This window comes from Cnephaeus nilssonii (genome assembly GCF_951640355.1).
Source record: "Cnephaeus nilssonii genome assembly, chromosome: 21".
NCBI classification, from domain to species: Eukaryota; Metazoa; Chordata; class Mammalia; order Chiroptera; family Vespertilionidae; genus Cnephaeus; species Cnephaeus nilssonii.
The window spans coordinates 32,914,360-32,939,739 of record NC_137092.1 but is presented as its reverse complement, the minus strand read 5'-3'; the positions used below and the strand labels follow the sequence as shown (position 1 = coordinate 32,939,739).

The 25,380-nt window shown below is 37.5% G+C and overlaps 1 protein-coding gene across 7 annotated transcripts in view; it reads left to right on the top strand.

Annotated features, from left to right (window-relative positions):
* The window catches only part of CD46 (CD46 molecule), a 46,509-nt gene extending 21,564 nt beyond the window's left edge, over window positions 1–24,945 (top strand). Inside the window, exons 6-14 of one of the 7 annotated variants that reach the window (XM_079761149.1) lie at window positions 1,909–2,094; window positions 2,435–2,485; window positions 2,595–2,639; window positions 5,521–5,568; window positions 9,060–9,098; window positions 10,467–10,502; window positions 11,079–11,136; window positions 20,019–20,090; window positions 22,223–24,945. In XM_079761149.1, coding sequence (XP_079617275.1) covers window positions 1,909–2,094; window positions 2,435–2,485; window positions 2,595–2,639; window positions 5,521–5,568; window positions 9,060–9,098; window positions 10,467–10,502; window positions 11,079–11,136; window positions 20,019–20,070 — 515 coding nt within the window. In that variant the 3' untranslated portion in view covers window positions 20,071–20,090; window positions 22,223–24,945. Of the gene's footprint in view, window positions 1–1,908; window positions 2,095–2,434; window positions 2,486–2,594; window positions 2,640–5,520; window positions 5,569–9,059; window positions 9,099–10,466; window positions 10,503–11,078; window positions 11,137–11,689; window positions 11,729–20,018; window positions 20,112–22,222 lie in introns of all 7 variants that reach the window. The other 6 variants (XM_079761148.1, XM_079761151.1, XM_079761147.1 and 3 more) reach the window with 6 other exon arrangements.
* The last annotated feature ends 435 nt before the right edge of the window (window positions 24,946–25,380 follow it).

The window sequence follows — 25,380 nt, the reverse complement described above, 5'->3', positions numbered from 1 at the left end:
ACTGTAATTTTGCTACTGTTATGAATCGTAAATATCTGTGTTTTCCGATGGTCTTAGGCGACCCCTGTGAAAGGGTCATTCGACCCTCAAAGGGGTCACTACCCACAGGTTGAGAACCGCTTGTATAGATGATTATTTGAATAATTATCCACATTTGATCCAAAACAAGCACACCACAAAGTCCAGGAAATTCAGTGACCCTAGCACAGTGGTCGGCAAACTCATTAGTCAACAGAGCCAAATATCAACAGTACGATTGAAATTTCTTTGGAGAGCCAAATTTTTTAAATTTAAACTTCTTCTAACGCCACTTCTTCAAAATAGACTCGCCCAGGCCGTGGTATTTTGTGGAAGAGCCACACTCAAGGGGCCAAAGAGTCGCATGTGGCTCGTGAGCCTCAGTTTGCCGACATCAGCCCTAGCAGAATAAATAAATTTTGAAATTTTACCAAGAACCCCCGCTGAAGTAACCAATCATGGTAAAACTTCTGAAAACAAAAAAGCAAAAGCAGTCAATGAGGGGGGGGTGGGTGGGAAACAACACCAACATATTACATTCGCCTCACCCCTCTAAGTAAGAATGACAGCTGACTTCTCTTAAGGAATTTGTAACTAGAAGACAATAACATCTAAAGTGCTGAAAGAAAAATAAAACAGGACTCCTAGAAATCTGTCAAGGAAAAATATTGCTAACTTACTGGTCTGAGCATCTGGCCCCTGGTGGTTAGCGCGCACCATAGTGAAGGGTCGAGCAGTAGACTGAATGGTCAATCTATGGGTGGGACACTTAGCATATTACACTTTTATTATACAGGATAGGATTACTTACTATATTCACTATGCTGTACTTGACATCCCTGTGACTGTTTTGTAACTGCCATTTGGTACTTCTTAATCCCTTCATCTTTTAAGGAGAAATCTTTTAAAACTGAAGGTGAGATAAAAACATTTTAAGATAAACTAAAGCTAAGAGAATTGTCACACCCTACCTGCACTATAAGAATTGCTACAGGAAGTTCTTTAGCCTGAAGGGAAAAGATACCTGATGGAAATTCAGGTCCACATGCAAGGAGGAAGAGCCAGCTTCCGGTTTACTCTCTTAAGATGCTCTCTGTACTTACTGCCAGCCAGTGTTTTATTTTTTCCAAATTCTGCCAAACCCACTACTGGATCCTGAAATCAATCTAGTAGGTCAGGACCAGCATTGTTCTTCTTGAGAAGTAGAGTACAACGGGAAATCCCAGAGTACACTAGTATGAAGCCTAAGTTTCTCAGGCCTGTGGGATTATATACTGGTTTGCAATGGAAAATGGAGTTTTTGGTTCCTGGGTTGGATTAAAAGAAATGTATGGAAACACTGCCCTGACTCCATTGGCCTTTCCGTTTCTTGAACATCCCAGTTCTTGTATGTTGGCAGTACCCGAGAACTTCCTCCCTGCATCTTTGCAGAGCCAGCTTCTTTCCAACTTTTACATTTGAGCTGAAGCATTTTCTCATCACAAGAGTCTCTCCTGCCTTTGTACAAAAGTAGGGCACTGTACTCAGTGTCAGCATGAAATTTTAACAAAGCCCTAGAGCTGAAGAGCATCAAAAGGCTGTGTTTGAACTTACTAGGAAATTGTATCTGGTAGGCAGACCTTTCTCAAAACTTGTCAATAATCGGGGGAAGATGTAGGAAAGCCAATAAACCTAATGACAGTCTCTTCTAGGTGGGAAAAGATGATTGGATTGTGTGAAATCTATTTACCTGGAGTTAAAATGAACAAGTAAAGTTTTTTTTAAGAAGATTAACATCCTGCCTTCCATTCCTTGCCTCTTTGTCACAGTGGAAATGACTACGTTGCGCTAGGTTTTCTCTCCTAGGCTAAAACAGCTTTCCATTAATTCTGAAATTTCTTCACGTTTCAGTGGTCAAATGTGAATATCCACCATCAGTCCCTGATGGAAACATTGTGTCAGGATTTGGAAAAAAATTTTACTACAAAGCAGAGGTTGAATATGAATGCAACCAGGGTTATTCCCTTGAAGGCAGCCGCAAAATTGTCTGTGAAGCTAATAGCACCTGGGTACCCGAGAAGCCTCGCTGTGTTAAAGGTACAAAGGGTTCCTTCTACTTTCTTGTCCTGTTTGGATTTTATTTCTTTGAAATATAAATGACAGAGTAATTGAAGTGAAGCAGTTTTAGTATTTATGTCTTAACATGACACAAAGTCACAAAGAATTCTGCTTTTGTTATTTGTGTATTTTCATAGGGTTTGCACGTTATGTGTATCACACAGGTTATAAATTTGTCTTCTTTGACTTTATGTGTAAAACTGTATAGCAGCCATCTGTAAGAAAATTGAAGCATGGGTATTTGCATCTAAATAAGTTAAGAATGAAAAGACCATAATTCCTATGTGGTTAATCCAGTTGAAATTATTTTCTTTTCCAGTGGTGACTACTCCTCCTCCCAGTACCACACCTCCGATTTTGAGTCCTTCAGGTTTAGTAACATCCTGCTTACATTTTCAAAACTCTTTTGAATTCTTGGTGCTAGTGCCAGCGATAACTCCCAAGTAATTTGATCCACTCTACATTATTTTGTTTTCCAGTGTCAACTCCTCCCAGCACAAAACCTCCAATTTCCAGTGTCACAGGTTTAGTAACTTCCTACTTATATTTTTCAAAGCCTTTTAAATTCCTGATGATTTTTAGAAATCATTTCAATTCCCAGATATTTTTTCATAATCCTTTAACTATCTGATGATTTACACTCATTCATCATTTTTAGTAATAAAAGGAGGAAGCACATGTTTACAGCCATTCTAGTTGTTTTACGTAATAATTCTAAACTTATTTGCCATGGTCCTCAGATAGAAACAGCTCTATTAACTTGGCATGTTATGTAAACTTTAAATGTGTTTATTTATATGTAAGATTGTTCAATACCTTCCTCATTGGATGGTAGGAACCTTTAAGTGGGATCCATTAATGCATTTAGCACAGTATGTGGCATATAGGAAGTACTTAAAGGCAGCTATATGCCTTAACAGCATCGATCCAGTAAGTCAGTGAACAAGAAGATCCATGGCTTCTGTTCTTTAATGTGTTTGTTTCCCGTCATCAACGTTGCTATTTCATCCATTTTAAAAGTGATCTATCTGGTGACACCTTTACAGGGCATCTTCCTGATCCTGGACTAAGTGTCATTTCCTGGACTGCAAACAGTTTCATTCCTTTTCTAGTGCAATTTCAACTGGTGCTTTCGGGCGGTGTCTCTAGAACAAGACCCGAATTGCTACTACCCTCCACTCTCATCTCACACAGTTATTCTTTTTGCCTTTACTGGCTCCCCCCCCCACCCCCCTTTTTTTTAATCCTCACCTGAGGATATGTTTATTGATTTGAAGAGAGAGAGAGAGAGAGAGAGATGAATTGGTTGCCTCCCATATGCAAGCCAACCGTGGATCAATTCCACAATGTAGGTATGTGCCCTGACTGGGAAGTGAACCTGCAACCTTTTGGGATATGGCGGTGGTCGGCAAACTCATTAGTCAACCGAGCCAAATATTAACAGTACAACGATTAAAATTTCTTTTGAGAGCCAAATTTTTTAAACTTAAACTTCTTCTAACGCCACTTTTTCAAAATAGACTCGCCCAGGCCGTGGTATTTTGTGGAAGAGCCGCACTCAAGGGGCCAAAGAGCCGCATGTGGCTCGCGAGCCGCAGTTTGCCGACCACAGGGATATGGGAATATGTTGTAACCACCGGGCCAGGGCTTCACTAGCATTTTCATTTGGAATAGAAACTAAATTTTTTAGCAACTGAAATACAGGGAAAAAACTTGATTGAAATGAAATGGAGGACTTGTTGTATGGACTACTCATCAACCACTCAGCCTAAGACTTGAGAGATTATTTTCATGCGGTGGGAGGAGTTGTCTTCCTGATTTCAGTGCTGCTTTCTCTGGCTTCTCTTTGGTTTCAGTAAAAACAAGAGGCAGGAGCAGTAGTGGGAAGAGCATTAGCCTGGGCTGACCTCACTCAGGGCCCTCGATTGGTTCTGCTTACTCATGGAACATCATTTCTGTGGGCTTTAATTTCCTGTTGGTTAAGGAGGGTGTTGAATTCAAATATCAATCATTGGCTTTCAATTTGCTTGTATATTTTCTGTTTTCCTAAGACTTTAAAAATTGAGGGAAGTTATGCATGTTAATATGGTAATTAGAACATCTTTTTATAATTCCTGTAGTTCTCTGGCCCTGGTAGCCTCCTTATCTCAGTTGAGTGCTGTGAGGTTTGGGGGGTGGGGTGAGAAGAGATGGTTTTTGCATGTGAAGTTTATACTCATTGACCCACCGTGTTTATTCACATGTATATGCACTGTGGGATACTGTTTGTTGATATGCTCTTTTGAATGAGTTGACCATGAGAATTCATAAAAGGTTTATAAAACACCTTTACAATTTAGCATTTGAAAGAAGAGGAGCAAATTGATTATAAGAAGTTTCTAAACTAGAGTTTTTTTTTATTATTTTATTAATTTTTATTGTTGCAAGTATTACATATGTCCACTTTTTCCTTCCATTGACCCCCTCCTGTCGCTCCCGCCCCAGGCCTTCAGCACCCTCTTGTCTTTGTCCATGGGTTATGCATACTGTATATGCATACAAGGTCTTTGGTTGATTACTTCCCACCCACTCACCCTCTCCCGCCTTCCCTCTGAGATTCTGTTCCATGCTTCCATGTCTCTGGATCCACTCAGTTCATCAGTTTATCAAAAATCACCCTCTCCCGCCTTCCCTCTGAGATTCTGTTCCATGCTTCCATGTCTCTGGATCCACTCAGTTCATCAGTTTAAATATCAAAAATCAAAATTCTTCATGTGCCTGTAAAATATATTTTGTTATTAAAGAATCATTAGTAACATGTAATAGTGATAAGGTAGCTCTAATTCTGCTCATATGGAAAAATATCCAAGAAATGCTGAGGGAAAAGAAAAGGATAGAAATGATGTACTGTAGCCTAATGCTGCTTGAATGGTATTTTTGAAAAGATAACAGATGTAGCCCTGGCTGGTGTTGCTGGGTTGGTTGAGCGTCCTCCCAAGCACCTAAATGGTTGCTAGTTCGATTCCTGATCAGGGCACATGTCCAGGTTGCGAGCTCAATCCTCTGTCGGGATGTGTTCAGGAGGCAACTGATCAATGTTTCTCTCATATCAATGTTTCTTTCTCTCCTTCCTTCCTCTCTCTCTAAAAATCAATAAAAACATATTTTAAAAAATGAGATACAAATGTTAATTCTGAATACTTTTTTTACTATTAAATAACCTCTGTGTAGTGAAGATTGTTATGCATACATTATTATGTATTTTTTAAATATGTATTTAGGTTAAATGCCCAGAAGTAGAATTGCAAAGTTTGGAAAGTATCTGTATTTTTTATTTTAATGGCTAATTAACATTTTTTATAAATAGAAATTAAATCCATAATATATTGATAAGGCTGGTGAATGGAATCAAATTTATTTTTCCAGGTGTCGAGCCTAGTCCACCAACCAAGCCTCCAGTTTCAAGTATTCCAGGTTCAAAAACTCTTTGTTCTACTTCTATTGTTAAGTTTATAATATAATGGGTAGAACATTTTCATGTTACGTATTAATTTGCATTCCTTTATCAGATAAGCTTTTTTTGTCTAAATTACTTATTCATGTCCTTTGTTCTGTTAGGTTTCTGAATTATTTGTGTTGATTTATCAGAACGTTTTATAAATTAAAGCCCCTTTTACCTGAAGGGAACATTGTTTTTCTAGTCGCCCCCTCCCCTCCCCCTGTTATTTTTACCAGTTTCCTTTTTAAGATTTTTACACTATTGGATATAGATTACTTTATATAACTACTTTCAATTACATAAGTAGTGTAGTATATGAATATAAATTTCAAACATTATAGAGTTAAAGAGTCTCCTTCTCTTAGTCCATTGTATCTTTTCCTATACATCAATATCTTGTATGTGTAGATCTCTACATATTTTGGCAATTTTTCTTTTATCTTACACAAAAATGGCATCATGGTGTTCATATTTTTCAAGCATTTTTTACACTTACATCTTAGATTGGGTTAGGGTTAGCAGTCGACCAATGAACCTGGAGGTCACGGTTCAATTCCAGGTCGGGACACATGCCTGGGTTTCGGGCTCCATCCCCAGTGTAGGGCAAGCAGAGGGTGGCCGATCTATAGTTCTCTCTCATCATTGTTGTTTCTCTCACTCTCTCTTTCCTCCCTTCCTCTCTGAAATCAATAAATATATTCAAAAATTAAGATATATTTTTTTAAAAAGATAGGGGTTTGTATTTAGTCTTGTTCCCATCCTTTAATGATGACTTTAATATGTGCCATATTTTGCTCTATCAATGGTCATTGATATGTGCAGAAGCTTTACGTTAATAGCTATATCCATCACTTCCCTAATGGCTAGGAGTTGTTGTGTCCGTCTTATAAAAGCTTTAGATCTTCTCTATACTCAAATTATATAAACATTTCAACCATATGTTCTGGTTATATTCTTTGCATTTAAATTGTTGGTACATCTGAAATACTTGTTATATGGAATGAGATACAGTTCCTTTCCACTGCACCAACCCCTATTTGTTGATAAGTTGTCTTCTCTCCAACTGTTTTGAAATGCCAATTTTTATCATAAATCTTATATTCCAACTGTCAGTACACAAAGGTTCCAATTTTTCCACTCTTTACCAACCTTGTTATTTTCTGTGTTTTTTTTTATACTAGCCATTTTAATGTATATGAACTGGTATCTCTGTCATTTTTGTTAGCATTTCCTAATGATTAGTGTTCATATTTTTTTAAATATATTTTTATTGATTTCAGAGAGGAAAGGAAAAGGAGAGAGAGAGAAACATCAATGATAAGAGGGAATCATTGATCGGCTGCCTCCTGCATGCCCCCCACTGGGGATGGAGTCTGCAACCCGGCATGTGCCCTGATGGGAATCGAACCCTGACCTCCTGGTTCATAGGTCAATGTTCAACCACTGAGCCACACTGGTCGGGCAGTGATCATATTTTTATGTGCTTATTGATGTTTTGTATAGCTTCTTTGGGGAAATGTCTGTTCAAGTCCTTTGTTCATTTTTTGATTGGGTGTTTTTTTGTTGTTGAGTTTTAGGAGTTCATTATGTATTTTGGATATTAACCCCTTGTCAGTTGTATGATTTGCTGATGTTTCCTCCCATTCTTGGATTGCCTTTTCACTCTGTTGATAGTGACTTTTGATAAACAATAGTTTTTGGTTTTGATGAAGTCCCATATAGCTATTATTTTTCTTTTGTTGCCTGGGTTTTTGATGTCCCGATGCCAGATCCAACATCATAAGCGTGTCCTCTATGTTTTGTTATCAAAGTTTTATAGTTTTAGCTCTTATGCTTAGTTCTTTGATCCATTTTGCATGACTTTTTGTGTATGGTAAAAGGCAGGAGACCAACTCCATTCTTTGCATGTAGATATCCTGTTTTCCAAGAACCACTTGTTGACAGACTGTTTTTTCCCTTTAGATAATCTTAGCATCCTTGTGCACATTTGACCATATATGTGAGGGTTCATCTCTGGGCTTCTATTCATTTGGTTTCTGTCTTTATGCCTGTACCACTGTGTTCTGATTTTTGTAGCTTTTTAGTAAGTTTTAAAATCAGGAAGCTTGAGTCCTCTCAACCATGCTGTGTTTTTTGTTTTTGTTGTTGTTTTTTTTCAGGCTTGTCTTGGCAATTTTTAGATCCTTGGATTTCAAGAATTGGACTCTACCTGGTTTGGCTCAGTGGATAGAGTGTCGGCCCACGGACTGAGGAGTCCTGGGTTCGATTATAAGTTGGATTTTGTAATTCTGAAGAATGCATATTCAAGGTGGTGATAGGGGATGCATGTAACCCGTGGGTTACTTTTTGTAATATTAGCATAGGATGTCTATTTTTTCATGTCATCTTCTATTTCTTTCAGCAGTGTTTCATAGTTTCCAGTGTAGTAGTCTTTCTCCTGCTTAAGTTTTTTCCTAAGTATTTTATTTTTTATGCTTTTGTAAATGGAATTGTTTTAATAATTTCCCTTTAGGATTGTTCATTTTTAGTGTCTAGAAATGCAACTGATTTTGGGGTGTACATTATGTAGCCTGCAACTTTTGCTGAATTTATATTTTCGTTTCAACAGTTTTATGTTTCTGTGTGTAATCTTTAGAGTTTTCTATGTAAAAGATCATGTCATCTGCAAAGAGATAATTTTACTTCTTCCTTCCCAATTTGGGTGCTGGTTGTTTATATTTTTTTACCTTATTTCTCTGACCAAAACTTCCAATATGATGTTTAGTAGAAGTAGGAAATGCAGGCATCCTGTCTTGTTCCTGATCTTAAGGGAAAAATTTTCATTCTTTTACCATTGAGTATGATATTAGCTATTGGTTTTTCATAAATGGCCTTTATTATGTGGAAGTTTCCTTCTCCTATAGATTAACTTCTAAATCCTTTTAAGCCTTCCTATTTGTTTGTTTGTTTGTTTTTAATTTATTTTAGAAAGGATGAGAGAGAGATAGAAACATCAATGATGTGATAGAATTCTTGATTGGCTGCCTCCTGCACGCCACACTCGGGTTCGAGCCCACAACCCGGGCATATTCCATGACTGGGAATGGAATCATGACCACCTCCTGGTGCATAGGTCAAAGCTCAATCACTGCGCCATGCCAGCCAGGCCCTATGTCTTTTAATTTTATGTAGAATCACATCAATCCATAGGCTAATTTTGATGTTAATCTAATGATAAATTTAATTACTGTATCATAGAATATTATCATAGGAAATGTTACTGGACAGGAAGAAGAATTCTGATGACATTGAATATAAATTTATATTTTATGATATTTGGAAAAGACACTAATATAATTTATGTGAAGAAAATAAAATTGTAAGAGTTTTTATTCTCAAAGGTAAAAATTCTTATAATTTAGAGGTCTTAAACTTTGTTATTGTCTTCTTTCTCTTTTTACTTATTTCCTTTTTTTCTTTTTTCTAGGACGTCCCCCTCCTGATGAAACACCATCTAAAACATTAGGTATTATTTTAGTTAGTAATGCTCTGCAGTATGGGATTTTAAAGTCCTATATGGAAATATATTTCAATTATCTGTAGTTTGAGAAGGTATAATCTATCACTAATGTGTGAGAATTAACATTTGGTAATTTTACTAGTAATAGTGTAGATACCATGACAAATCTAAACAGTAGTATGTGTAGATACATGTAATTAATACAGTTTTTAAAAGATTCCTTGTGAGGTGAGGTAACTTTCTCAAATGCTATATTTATTTATAGGTTAAAATTTGTAGGCTATAACTTTCTTTCCATGTGAGTGTCATTTTGTGATGGCAATTGGTAAGTTTTCTTTCTATTCATACCTTGTATACACAAGCCTTAACGTACTGTAAGTTGGGTTAATTTTTTTTTTTTTCATAACAAAGCTAGTGTATCACACTTTATGTAGACTCACATAGTTCACACAATATATGTTCAAGAAAATGATCATTATAGTTGTGTCATTTAAATGAAGTATAAGGATTTTTGATGAATAAATGAAGAAAAATGTGTATTACTTTTCTTTACATTAGACTAGTTTAGTAAGGCTCGTCTTTTTATAAAATGCATCTTAGGCTGGTCAAACTGTCACTGTGCCAGTAAATCCAAAGCCACCTTCATTCATTAAACACTAGACAATTTTTTTTAATGAAGTAAAAAGTGTAGAGGTAAAAAAAGACATTGTATGCTTTGACTCATAGAAATTTAATTAAGATATAATTAAGATTTTGTATAATTATTTATTGCTCTCTTGATAGTCAAAAATAATTGTTTAAGTTTCTAAGCATAATTTTATCCATGTGCCCTGGTGTTTCTTTTGCATTCTTAGAATCTCCTTGTTATGTCTTAATTTGAAAGTGGGCGTGCATGAGGAAGGATTGATTATAAGATAATGTATTATTTGTGAAGATTCAACATACTACATTTCTGTAATAAATTAGTAGAACTTTATTATGACTTATTCCACAGACCCACCACTGTTGGTGAAAAAATATGTTTGTAATAAAGTCATAAGAAATGATAGACTGAATACTGAACTATATCAACTAAGATGGAATAAAACATTTTTAAAATGATTTTCCCACTAATCTAGTGAATTCTAATTGTTCTAATAAATATTTACTAATAACCTAGTGTGGTAGCTACAGCACAAAACAGTATTGGGCCCTAAGCCTGGAATCTGATTAGAAGGGCTCGGTGATCAAATGAGCTGGATGCACGGTCACACTAAACTGATAAAACTTTCTTTTTTGCTGTAGTTTATAGATGATTTGATTAACTAAAATGTAATTGCCACCTGGAGACCCACATGTGCTCAGTTATCTTCAAACTGGTTTTATTTTTCCCAGGTGCTGGAGTCATTGTTGCGATTGTTCTTGCTGTTGGTAAGTGTCCCAGCTTGGATCCCTCTTAAATCAAAGTATTAATGTGAAGAGCATTATTTGTGTAACAGTTTTTTAATTTCTACAGTTTTTATAGCTTGAAATTAAGTAAATCAGTCAGAAACACCTCACCTTTTATATGATACTAGAGACCCGCTGCGCCGCGAGACCCATCAATGCACCTTCTGGTTACGGCGTTCCAGTTACTGGCTTTTTATAATATAGATACTGCCTTGTGTTGCTGATTATATATTCATTTGTATTCTATATGTCCACTTAGCCACAAATCCTAAATAATACATGTTTTTTCAAGATGATTAGTCATATGAGTTTGCATCCCAAATATGCTTTGGGTATCTTTGTAAATTAGGAAAGGACTCTTCTCTGGCTTACTGAGGACTAAATAATTCCAGAGATTTGCACTTAGACAGTGAAGAGTCCAGATGGAACAAATGAATGGCCAGGGCAATGTGCTTAAATAAAATAGCATTTTCTGCCCACTGAATATTAATTTCTTCTGCTAGGTTTTGAATCTTGGTGATTAGTTTTCAATTACATTTGTTCTCTGGTTTATTGTAGGTGTTTTCTTGGGACTCATTGTTGGCTGCTTTGTGTACTGTCACAAGAAGAGGAAAGGGTAACGTAACGCACGTTTCTTGAACATATTGGTGCCTCTCACTCTTGATGTACTTTTGTGCAGCTTGTGTTTACACTCTTATTGCATGCTTTTTTTTCAATGTGCCTACATGACTGTGCCATCAGAATTGCATTTCTTTACTAAAAATATTTACAGCGACTTTTACTATCATTGTAACAAGAGAAATCTGTGTAGAGCTGCTTCAGCTATATGTCTTTGAGAAAAATTTCTGTGTGATTTGGGGTTTCAGTTCTGCAACGAATCATGGACCATGATGGGACCTTCCCTACTGTAGATAAGCCCTACATTCCAAATTAGGCTGGTGGCCAGGATTAAATTTAAAATTGTTCACTGTGGAAATTTTGACAGGTATATTCACTGGAACTTTTTTATGAAACAATCCATTTGTTTTTATTAAGTAGTTGTAAGAAGCTATATAGATGCCATCAATCAAATATTCAATTTTATTTAGAGTTATTATTTATACAAGTTAAACTTAGGAATTAAAAGCAACACTATTTGATTTCCCTCTTATGTTCTCTTAATTTACTAGGTTGCAGAAAAACTGATGGGGTTAAACTTGCTGAGAGGGGTAAGATTTATAAGGCACCTCATTAACTTTACATCTGTCTTTTTATTTATAAAAAATGAAAAAAGATGGGAAACTTAGGAAATAAAAATGTATAAATCCTAAGGTCACAGGGTTTTTAAACATTAAACTTAATTTCTAATGAAATAACTTAATTTCTAATGAAATAACTTAATTTCTAATGAAATAATTTATAATTTAATGAAAGAGAATAAATTCTGGAGCACAGACCAAGATTAGGTACTTTGAAATTTGATTTTTAATTATTCATTCTTCCCAATTACTTTGAAATCAAACAATACTTTTTTTTATTCCTCACCTGAGGGTATGTTTATTGATTTTTAGAGAGAGAGAAAAACATTGATCATTTGCCTCTCATATGTGCCCATACTGGGAATCAAACCCACAATCTTTTAGTGTACAGAAGGATGCTCAAACCAATAATTTTCAGACTTTTAGTATTCCTGATTTTATGATATATTTTCTTACATTAATCATTGGGTTTAGACTATGTAGTAAAAGTATGTTCTACACTCATAAAGAGCTCAAACTTCCTTTATATTATTGGGTTTAAGTACTTGCAGTGCCTTCATTTGAATCTTCAATCTTATATTTGTAGAACACATGCTGTTTCCCTTTCAGTAGTATCAGTAGTGTTTTTTAAATTACCCATACACATCAGCCTGAGTAGGAAGTACTTTTACAATGTTCATGTAGAAATAATTTCGAAAGCAATATAGCATTGTGTCCCTCACTTTTCTTCTTTGTTTAAAACGTCACTACATCATAATACTTAAAGATTCTTAAACAAGTTTGAATCAAACACTATCAATTAAAGCTGAAGAAGTGTCTGAGCACTATAGCCCCGGATTCAATGTTCAGTACCATAACTGATCTGAGATTCCATTTCTGATGAGCCCTACGTGATGATGCTACTGGGCCTGGACTACAGTTTGAGTAACCACGGTGAAGACTATTATTGATGTGCCAATATACTTCCAATTTGAGGAAATACAATGAGGTCTATAGGCAAATTTTTCTCTTGCTTAAGATAATTAGATTTTTAAAGACTCCTAAAGATTTCTTAAAGGTACTTGGTATAATACTTAGTTTTGCCTTGCCTTCTTAAAATTACAGATTTCATATCATATTCTTAGCGCTGTTTAATGATCATAGTCTTTGTGTTTTCCCCTTCCTGCAAACTGGTTGTGGTTGACTTAGAAACCCCTTTTCAGAACTGTATTTTAGGGGTAACTCTGGAAGCAGGACACCAGGCACAGATAATCCCAAATTGCTATTTAAACTTGGCACAAAATGGATTTGATGTAAACTTGTATTTATGATGATTTAGGAACACAATTGCCCTTCTACGGACTTACTATGTGGCATAGGTGGACACTGAACTCTGCTCTTCCTACGAGCACATCAAAATATGCACCTATATAGAGAGCAACAACTTCTAATAGGCACCTGAGAGCTCATAGAACAAACGAGAGGAGGAGACCAAGTAGAGAAATGGGAAACCACAGGGGCTCTCCCGAATCTGCAGGGAATCTTTGAGAGAGGAGGTGCAGGTAAGCTCCATTGTATACATCGCCCTCCACCTCGATAAGGCGAGTGGGAGCTCTCTCTGGGTGCTTTGGCCAACCAGCAAGATGGCTGCAGTGTGTTCTCAACCATGCTCCCTGTAGCCCATTTTGGGTCCAAATAAAAGGAGTAAGCAGTATGAACAAGGTATCCCTGACCAGAGCTCTTCCATCCTGATAGTCTAGAGCCCTATGTGCCTGCCTGGCTCCAACTAGCCTGCCAACACTACTCAGCACTTACAAGCTACTCACTTCTATTTGCTTCTACACAAGACCATTTTTTATGTAACAAAAGGGAGGGAGAGCTAGTAGAGAAGATGAGCTGCAAGAGCAGTATGGGAATCTCTGAGATTGGAGTTGCCAGTGAGCACCATTGTATATCTTTTACACCTTGAAAGAGTGGGCGGGAGTTCTGTCTAGGTGCTTGGGCCTACTTGCAAGTTTGCTGCATCTCATTTTCAGAATTATCTGAACCAAAGGGCGGAAACAGGATCACTAGGGCACACACCTGCCCTCCCCACCTGGAGCCCCTCCATCTCCGTAGGCCCATGCCTCAGGCACTCTAGGCATCTGCATGATTCCAAGTACCCTGCCAACAACCCCCTGACACACAGCCTACACAGAGGTCACTTCTACACAGGCCACTTTGTAAAGACAGAGAGAAAGCTATTTTGTCTAATTGATATTAACGAACATAGGAAATGACACAATGAAAACAAAAGAATACCTCTCAAATGAAGAAACAAAAAGTCTCAGAAAAAATTCTAATGAAATGGAGAGAAGTATTTTGCCTGATAAAAAATTTAAAGAGACAGTAATAAGGATGCTTATCAAACTTAAGAGTAGAGGAACTTAGGGAGAACTTCCAACAAAGAGAAAGTATGCTGAAGAATGCAACCACTGAAACAAAAAATAAATGAAGGGATCAACAGCAGTTTAGCTGAAACAGAAGAATCAGTGACCTGTAAGACAGACTGGTAGAAATCAACCAATAAGAACAGCAAAAAGAAAAATATTTTTTAAAATGAGGATAGCTTAAGGGATCTCTAGGACAACATCAAATGTACTAACATTTGCATTATAAGGATCTCAGAAGAAAAAAAAAGGGGGAATGGTACAGAAACTTTATTTGAACAAGTAATAGCTGGAAACATTCCTAACATGGGAAAGGAAACAGACTTCCAGGTCTAGTATGTACAGAGAGTTCCCGATATAGGAGTGCCTAAACATATAAAGCAAATATTAACTGTCTTCAAAGGGAGAAATTCACAGTAATACAATAATAGTAAGGGATTTTAATTTCTGCATTCACATCAATGAAATGACCCTCCAGACAGAAAATTATTAAGGAAACAATGCCCTTAAGTCTCACATTAACCCAATCGAGTTAATAGACATTTATAGAACATTTCATCCAAAACTGCAGGGTACACATTTTTTCAAGTGCAGATAGAATACTCTCCAAGATAGATCATATATTATGCCCCGCAAACAAAGCGCAATAAATTCAAAAAGATTGAATCATGTCAAGCAACTTTTTGAAACACAGTGGCATAAAACTAGAAATCACTCACAGGAAGAAAACTGGAAAAATACAAATGTGTGGAGACTATAAATACCAGCTTCTATACAATCAATGGATTAAAGGGAAAATTAAACAGAAAATGAAAAGCTGTCTTGAGAATGAAATTGAAGACATAACTAAAATTTATGGAATGCAGCAAAGCAGTTCTGGGTGGGAAGTTCATAGTTATACAGGCCTACATCATGAAACAAGAAAAATTCCAAATAATCTAACTGTACACCTACAGGAACTAGAAAAAAGAACAAACAAAACCTAAAGTAAGCAAATGAAAGAAATTAAGATCAGAGCAGAAATAAGCGAAATAGGAAAAAAATAGAAAATAATGTAAGAGCTGGTTCTTTGAATCAAAATTGACAAACCTTTAGCTAAATTCATCAAGCAAAAAAGAGAACCCATTGAAATACATACATAAACAAAAAGAAGTTACAAATGACACCAAAGAAATACACAGAATAATTAAGGAATATTGTGAAAAAATATATGCCAAAAAATGCCACGGTCTGGAAGAAATGGATGCATTTCTAAAAGCACACACACAACCTTCCAAGATAGAACGGGAAGATACAGAAAATCTAAACAGATAAGTTACTAGCAATGAAATTGAAATGGGGTGGGGGGTAGGGGTGGACCTCTTAAAAAACTGCAGGATCAGAGGGCTTCACAGGTGAATTCTACTAAACATTTAAAGTAGTAATACCTGCACCCTAGCCAGTTTTGCTCAGTGGATAGAGCATTGGCCTGTGGACTAAAGGGTCCTGGGCTCGATTCCGGTTAATGGCACATGCCTGGGTTGTGGACTTGATTCCCAGTAGGGGGTGTGCAAGAGACAGCTGATCAATGATTCTGTCATCATTGATGTTTCTATCTCTTTCCCTCTCCCTTCCTCTCTGAAATCAATTAAAAAATATCTATATTTTTAAAAAATGAGTAATACTTGTTCTTAAACTATTTCAAAAATTTGAAGAGGAAAGAGCACTTGCAAACTTATTCTACAAAGCCAGCATTACCCTGATATCTAGACAAAGCTAGACAAAGACATTATAAAAAAGAAAATTATAGACCAATATCCTTGAACATAGATGGCAAAATTCTCAACAAAATATTAGCAAACTGGATTAAATAATACATTGAAAGGATTTATCTCAGGGATATAAGAATGGTTCAACATTTGTAAATTAAGTGACATGATGCACCACGTTAACAAAATGATCATCTCAATAAATGCAGATAAAGCATTTGACAAAATTCAACAACCTTTTATTTTTTTTAAAAATCTCAACCAAGTGGGTATAGAAGGAAAATACCTCAATGTAATAAAGGCCACATATGACAGACCCACAGCTAATATATTCAACGATGAAAAGCTAAAAGCTTTTCCTCTAAAATCAGGAACAAGTACAGGGTATCTGCAATCCTCACTTATATTCAGCATAGTATCGGAAGTCCTAGCCACAGCAGTCAGACAAGGAAAAAAAATTAAAAGCATCCAAATTAGACAGGAAGAAGTAAAACTCACAATTTACAGATGACATGATACTATCTATAGAAAACCCTAAATAATCCACCAAAATTAATAGAATCAAAATTTAGTAAAGTAGAATACCAAATAGACAGAAATCCATGGCATTCTTACACATGAATGAACAATCAGAAGGATCAGACAGCATAAAATACCTTGGAATTGAACCAAAGAGGTAAAAACCTGTACGCTGAAAGAAATTGAAGAGGATACAAATAAATAGAAAGATACATGCTTAGTAATTATAAAAAAAGGCCTTGAAAGCAAATGAAACCTTGAGAAAGAACAAAGTGGGAGGCATCACACTTCCTTATTTCAAACCAGACTACAAAGCAATAATAAACACTATGGTACTGGCATAACAACATACCTAAACTATAGAATAAAATAGCCCGGAAATTCTGACTTATATGGTCAGTTAATCTATGACAAAGGAGCCAATACATTGGGCATAAAAACCGCCTCTTCAAAGAAGGTGTTGGAAAAACTTGAAAGTTGCATGCAATAAAGTAAAATTGGACCAGTTTCTTATACCAGATATAAAAATAAGCTCAAAATGGATTAAAGACTTAAATATAAGATCTGATTCCCTGAAATTCCTAGAAGAAAACATAAGTAGTAAACTCTTTGACATCAGCCTTAGCAATACTGTTTGGATATGTCTCAGGAAAGGGAAACAACAGCAAAAGTAAACAAATGGGACTACATCTAAGTAAATAAGAAATTTTTGCACAAGGAAATTGTCAAGAAAGCAGTCAGCCCACTGAATGGGAGAAAATATTTACCAATATTCAATAAGGGGTTAATATCCAAAATATGTAGGGAACTCATACAACTTAACCTTCAAACAACCCAATTTAAAAATGAGCAGGGGGCTTGAGCAGACATTACTTACTCTAAGGAGGACATACAGATGGCCAACAGGCATATGAAAAGATGCTCAACAGTAGTCATCAGGGAAATGCAAATTAGAACCACAATGAGATAATCACCTCACACCTGTTACAGTGGCTATCAAGTCAGTGCTGGCAAGGATATGGATGCCGGCAATATTGGTGGGATTGTAAACTGGCACAACCACTGTGGAAAACAGTATGGACATTCCTCAAAAGATTCAAAATAGAGTTACTATATGACCCAGCAATTCCACTTCTGGATGTTTGTCCAGAGAAAACAAAATTACTAATTTTTAAAGATATATGCAGCCTTATGTTCATTGCAGTATTATTTATGTGGCCAAGATATGGAAGCAACCTAGGTGTCCATTGATAGATGAATGAATAAAGAAGATACGGTTAATATATACAATAGAATGTTACTCAGCAATAAAGAAAAATAGAAAGAATGACATTCTGTCATTTGCAACAATGTGGGTGGGCCTAGAGCAGGGGTCCTCAAACTTTTTAAACAGGGGCCAGTTCATTGTCCCTCAGGCCGTTGGAGGGCCGGACTATATTTAAAAAAAACAACTATGAACAAATTCCTATGCGCACTGCTAAGTCGGCTGCTAAGCAGGACAGGCAGCGGTGGCAAAAACACCCAGTGGGCCGGATAAATGTCCTTGGCCCGCGGGCTGTAGTTTGAGGACCCCTGGCCTAGAGGGTATTATGCTAAGTGAAATATGTCCAAGTCAAAATACCATGTGATTTCATTTATATGTGGAATCTAAAAATACAAAACAAATGAATAAAGGAAACAAAACAGACACAAACCCACAGATACAGGGAGTAAGCTGAGGGTTGCCAAAAGGAGAGGGATTTGGGATGATAGGTGCATTGAAATGAAGAAATGAAGTGAAACATGCAATTAAAAGAATGAGACACAGCATAGCAACACAAACAAAATGTCCATATACATGTAAGATTTGACTATACCTTAGACTTCTTTGGAGACATTACTGCTAGAATGTACAAGGCGACATGGAGTAGAGGGTATGTGAAGGCAGGAGAATACATTAGAGGCCCTTGTATCATTTTCTAAAAAGCATATGATTGGGAGTCTGTATGGGGTAATGTCACCAAAAATTATTACGTACAAGGAAACTACTATCAAAAGAAAACTGTCCCTCATCTATTGGCTAAATAAAGACAACAAAACAAAAACCAAAATACAAAATAGAATAAGTAGTCCTTTTAAGATCATTAAGCATCATTTAAATTATGGTGAAGCCCAGCCAGTTTGGCTCAGTAGTTGATTGTCAACCTATGAATCAGGAGGTCATGGTTCCATGCCAGTCAGGGCACATGCCCCAGTTTCCGGCTCAATCCCCACTAGGGGGCATGCAGGAGACAACCAATCAATGATTCTCTCTCATCATTGATGTTTCTATCATTCCATCTCCCTTTCTCTGTGAAATCAAAAATATATTTAAAAAAATTTTTTTAATTGTGATAAAAAAAAAAAAGGCCACAAAATGTAAGTACTCTGGTACATTTTTCTATTTCTTAGCTCTCGTCTAAGAATACTAACAATAGGATCCCAAAGTGGTCAGAAATGGGCCCCATCTACATGCTACTTCCTTTTCCGTCCAGTTTCCGTTCTCAGTGATTCTCCGCACTTTCCAGGCTGGGAGTGCACAGCCCTCGGCCTGTCCTTCGCTGCTGCTGCCGTCCCGTTGTGTGTGTCTTGACTGTGCGCTTCCGGAAACCGGCTGCCTCTTGTTTACATTCATACGTTCCCTTGTTTGCAGTGAATACTTTTCTCACTGATGCATGGTTTTCTTTATTCCAGTTACATCATCCCAGGATAAGTACGAGTTTGCCATGTTCATTAGAATTCTCTGCATAATTTATGTATTTCAATTAATATGACTAAATCGTTTTGCTTTCTTACATTAAAGATATTTAATGACTTTGTTATAACGTAAACCTGTTTTTAATATTAGGTTAATAATGCCTGATGCAGTAACTGTGGTTTTTAAGCCGCCTGCTTACATGAATGTCGCAGGGTTTGGGGGATTAACTGTGTACAGTGGCCAGGGCAGGTGGTTGGCAGAATAGGGGCCTGAGACAACAGAAGGATCAAATGAACGGGAACATTTTTCTAGTTAGGTCTCAAATTCTGGAGCATTCAACAAACTCTTCAAATATTGTAAACAGGAAACTAATAAATGAAGATTTCGTAGTTAGTGGAGAGAGCACATTTATGAGATTTAGACCCATCCCAGGAAAATGGGAGAGGTCTTCCAACCAGTTTTACAGAGATCTTTCCTCCGTGCAGAAGTCAGGATGCATCTGCAGATGTGCAGCTTGTCATACAACGGGTTTCTGAGACAGTACTGCATGCATGTAATATGTACACTGCGTGTTCCCTCAGAGTCTAAGGTGCTAGAGCCCAGGGCCGTTTCTCCTCTCCACTGTGTTACCCTGTGAAGGAGTTTGCATCATTCACTTCAGGATCTGTAAGGTTCTAACTTAAAGTAGCTTCTGGCACCACGTTCCTCTTTCCAGTTCCTAAGAATCAGAGAAGTCATAATGTCTGGAGCTAATTGACAGCTTTCCTTCTAGTCTGCCCTGTCATTGATTTTACCCCCATTATTATGCCACTCTTCCTTTTGATTTGTTACCACTATTTTATTCAGCCCTTTTCCCTTCCTCTGTTCAGCACCTACCTAACTGGTGAGAGCCACAAAGAAGTAAAATTTATTTCTCTATGAGAAGAAGAGATGAGAGAAAGGTTTGCTTTTATCATCATAAGGTATCTGCTTCCTGTGTGTGTCTGTTCAGATGTCCTTTCTTTTGAAAAATGTTGAGTGAATATGTAGATGTCAATAACCTCAGCTAAGATGTGATGACAGTAAACATTAACGAGATACTGAGATTCCAGTTTCCTTTGCTAAATTACCGATTTAATGCCATTCCAGTTTTAATGTAAAGTTGTGTGGACTGGCAGGCTTTGGTTTGAGGTGGGCTCAATAGAGTAATGTTCCCTTGTCCTTTTATCAGACTATCTGCTTCCTCTCCCCTCTAGCAGCTGTACATCCATAAATGAGGACTTTTTTAGCCCAATGGGAAATAATCATAGAATTTGTTCATGTTAAGTGCAGGGAGGGAAAGTTTTCCTTTTACAGAAATCAAAATACACTTTACTTAATTTTGCGAATGTGTTCAGTTTTAGCTTACAAATATTGACTCCCTGAAGGCATTTGTCTCTGTCTTGACCAGAATAGTTTTAGTATATGAAAGAGAAGGCAATTAAAAAATCAGATTTTGAAACATTTTGAATTGCATTGCCTTAAGCCCTATGACCCCCTCCACCTTCTGTCTGAATGACATGAGCTGCACGTGTCCCCTGTTTGTGGCAGAATGTGTCTCCACCTAGCAGGGAGAGCGGGAGGTGTGTATCCAACACCTGCAATGTGAGGCCCTACCGGGGTCACAGCCAGGAGCTTGGGGCAGATTCTGCAAAGCCCAGTGGGAGGGCAGCTTGGTAAAAGCAAAGTGGTGTCTTTGAACCCGGGCAAAGGGGGGTCACATCCCAATTAGACGGGCTGCTGGGCCTCCCAGCGCGCCTGTCTTCCTGGTCTCAGGATTCCTTTGAGGCTAAAGCCAACCAGGACTGTCCTTTTAAGACTGCCCTGAGCTTCCCGGCCTCTGTAAACAGTTGAAATTAATTGAATGAAGGGCAAGGTTAATACAAAATAACTGATTAGTAATTGGGTTTCAGATTTTTATCATCTTCAAGTAGCTTCACTGTTATTATATCAAGTGTTTTTAGACATTTGTGAATTCTTTTTATCTTTCTCACATATTGCAATTATATTTCAAATTCTTTTTAAAGAAGTTTACAGAAAATAAAATGAATTGACTTTAAAACAGAAAAACGAAGTGGTGTTGGAGAATTCAGTGACAGGCCTACCCATTGCCTCCCTCCCCACAACAGTCCTCGGGACCTGGCTCTGTCCCGAGGGCAGTCCTGTGACAGGGGTGGTTCACAGAGGTGGCCTCCCACCAAGAGAAATATTCACGTGTGCAAACCAACCTGGAGCTCTTGCCCTGGGTGGGGCGTCCCTGAAGGGCCTGCTGTGCGGAGCAAACTGTGACAGTCTGTCTTCTGTGGTCCTTTCACTGAGGCAGGGACTACGGCTGCATTTTCCAATTCAATGGTTATTATTAGTTAACCATCCCAATTTAATAGTTAATAATCCCATCGGGACTGCAAAAGATGTGCTGTAAGTATGAAATACACACCAGATTTCCGAGTTAGCACACAAAATGTAAAATCGTGGCAAACGTTAATATTTTCACTGTATTGGGTCAAGTAAATATATATTAAAATTAATTTTCCTGTTTCCTTTACCTTTTTAATGTGGCTTCTAGAAAATTTAAAATTAGTACCCCTATGACTCATATTTTTTGGACAGCACTGGGCTAGAATAATAGCTTTTAGGCAGATGTCTGTTACAATAATAGTGTGATGGCAACTTCAGTTCTGTAGGAGCATCTCTTATGGGAACCCGTGGTTTCCTTGACAATATGGGTAGAAGGCATTACTGAACAGGAACGCTGTTGGAATCGTCACCTTTTTAAAAGTTTCATCTCAGAGGTAGACGTAAAAACTGCTATATTAGGAGAACACGTTTCTCCCCAGTCTTTCCCATTGGCCCTAAATACAATTTATGAGATATTTACCAAGTACTTTATATGCAGCTGCTCTAATTCTTGTTTGCATGGAGTAAATAATACAATACAGGGGTAGGAGAGGGGGTTCTGCAGTTGAATTGTCCATTTTCTAAGTAGGCTTCTGAATTTAATTTCTGTACTTAAATTGGGTTTGTCTCTGATGCCACCTCTTTATCTTGCCTTTAGGGAAACAGACGGCACTGCTGCCTACAGCACATACCAGAATAAGTCAAGCACTCCACAGACACTCTGATTGGCTTTCCAAAAGCTCTACCACTGCATCTTTTTCTTTTCAAATGTCAAGCCCCACATTTAAATTCGTATGGCTACTATGCAAAACAGGATGGAGGGCAGGGCCCTCAACAATCAGAACTGGCGCCACCTATGATCTTACGGGAACATATCTGAGTTAACTGAGAGCACTCTGTGGGCGAGATAACCTGCCCCTCCCTGTTTGTGGCAGCATTATTTACAATAACGAAGGCAAGGAAACAATCTGAAGTGTCCGTCAACCCATCAGTGGATAAAGGAGATGTCTGCATCTACAGTGAAATACTGTTCAGTCATAAAAAAGGAAATGCTGCTATTTGCAGCATGTATTGGCCTTCAGGACATTTTGCTAAGTGAAATAAGTCATATATATGGAGAGACAAATACTGTATGATCTCCCTTATATGTAGAATCTATTTTTAAAAAAAACTCATCAAAGAAGAAATCAGATTTGTGGGTGCCAGAGGTGGGTGGTGGGGTGAGGGAATTGGATGAAGATAGTAGTCAAAAGGTTCACACTTAGTTATAAGCACGTATTGGAATGTAATGTACAGCATGGTGACTATAACTAGTAACGCTTTATTGCATATTGGCAAGTTCCTAAAAGAATAGATCTTACCCTAACCGGTTTGGCTCAGTGGATAGAGCGTCGGCCTGCAGACTGAAAGGTTCCAGGTTCGATTCCAGTCAAGGGCATGTACCTTGGTTGTGGGCACATTCCCAGTAGGAGGTGTGCAAGAGGCAGCTGATCGATGTTTCTCTCTCATTAATGTTTCTAACTATCCCACTCCCTTCCTTTCTGTAAAAAAATCAATAAAATATTTTTTTAAAAAAAAGAATAGATCTTAAAAATTCTGATCACAAGGAAAAAGATTTGTTTTGTAACTATGTGAGTTGATATTAACTGAAAGTTGCTCATCATTTCATAATAGACATATTATCAAATCATGCTGTACACCTTAAACTTACATAATGTCACATATCAATTACATCTCAATAAACTACAAGGGGGAAAAGCTCTACAAAGTCGTTCTCTAGCTTATTTCACTGTCTTGAATGCAACTGTGAAGGCATAATGCTAACATCTCAATGCTGCTTGAATGTAGTCTCTATCCTTGGACCCCTCTGAAATGGGTGTGAACTTGGGAATGAACATCTGGCTGTTTTCCCTTAAAGAAAACTTGCATTTATAGTGCAATTCAACACAGTGTCCACGGTAGGATTATAGTAGGGCAATGATGTTTTTTATAAAATCCGAATATTTAGAGAAGTATAGTTCAAAATGAGACATTTCATCTATAAAGAATGTGATTTTGCAATGTTCTTTTCCAAAGTGAATACCAACTTTTAAGACATTCTTTCAACAACTCTATTATGTGTATTGTAGATAGTTTATTATAAAATGTCTGTACAAATATGTGTATACTACTTCAGCCCTTAAAAATTAAAAACAATACCACTGAAAACTGAGTAAGTTTGACCTCCTTACCTAAGAATATTATTGGAAAGTAATTTTACAGGGGATGAGATAAATTTCTATTTTTCAAAATATATTTTAACTTCTTGGTGATTTAGAGAAGCCATGAAGTTAATGTCTGGCATTTGTTCTCCTTTTCTAACATCAACAAACCAGTCTAAGAACTAATAACAATTTAGGCTCAGCTGCTTGCTTCTGTGAAAAGTTAGAGGGCGCTAACACTCCTCACAGGAATGCCAGCTTGGTACAAAGTGAACACTGGCCTTTCTGGGGAGAATTCCCCTCTTTAAGAGGCCTAGAATACGCCCTGAATTCTGGCCTAGGGGGTTTCTCTCCCGACTTGAATAAAAGGCTATCTCACTTAAGTCACCTGGCAGGAGGCAGTTTTGTAGGGAGTAAATCCATCAGCTATCCCAAGTTGCATCAGAATTACTCATCCTGTGGGTCTCACCTCGCCTGCTAAGAGGCAGAGTAAACGTAAAGCCACGTGTTTCAGAAAAGGAAACCAAACTGTGTGTGTTTGTGGTTGGTCCTCTGCAGGGAAGAAAATCACGGAGCTCAGGTAGCACTTGATGCTCAGGTGGACCCGATCCCTCCCTCTGAGTCCTCAGGCCTGGCAGGGCCTCTTTCCAATGAGCCAGTGGGCAGAGAGGAGGGGCTGCCGCGCTCATTGATTCTTAAAGGGTTTTTTTTATTTTTTTTTTTTATTTTTGTTAGCAAAAATTGGGCTGAAGAAATGTTGCCCTGAGAGGGACATGTTTGGGAAATCAGAGTGGGCCAGAGTAAATACTATTTTACTCTATAAAGTGTTCCTTCCCTTTGTAATCTCTCGTGAGGGACATTTTTCAACCAAAGATTGTGATGCTTTTCAAAATTAACTTTTATAATAGTGCTTCAAGTTTACTCTTTTTCAATTTAATATATATGAGATATATACATATAAATATGTTGTCAAATCCTGTTACTGAAATATGGGGAAACCAGTTTCCTGTAGAAAAATTTGTTTAAATGACAGAGAAGGAAGTATATTTGAGTTAAATGTTTCTTAAAACTGGAAGAATGTATTTGCATTGAAATGGGAATCCCCCTGAATGGAGGTTTTTATTATTTTCTGAAAAATTTCTCCTTACAATCTGATAAAATAAAAAGTAGGGTGGTTGAAGTGTGCTTTGTGTCATTGTGTTCATTTCCAGGGTGCCTGATTTCAAATCAGAGTTATGTTCCTAATGGGGCCCCACCCTCTCTAACCTTCCCACTCTCACAGTCATGACTCCTGCTCCTCACATCTCACACCCTGACATACATCCGGGCTTCTCCACTCCCAGGCCATCGTGTGCCTCTCCTGCTCACAGGTGTTCATGACACCTACAGCAGGAGTCCAAGTTCCTCAGCATGATGCTCCAAGACTTTCTACAATTAAATCTCAAATTTTCTCCCCAAGGCTCCTCTTTCTGCTGCATTTCTCTAAGGAACGTACTGTTAGTCAAGCTGTGCCGTCTGCCCTGTGCTGTATTCCTGCCTCACTGGTGCCTGAGAGGCCTGTGGTCCTGTCAGATCCTGGGCATCTTCCAGGGCCAGCGCCTCATGCCCATCGGGC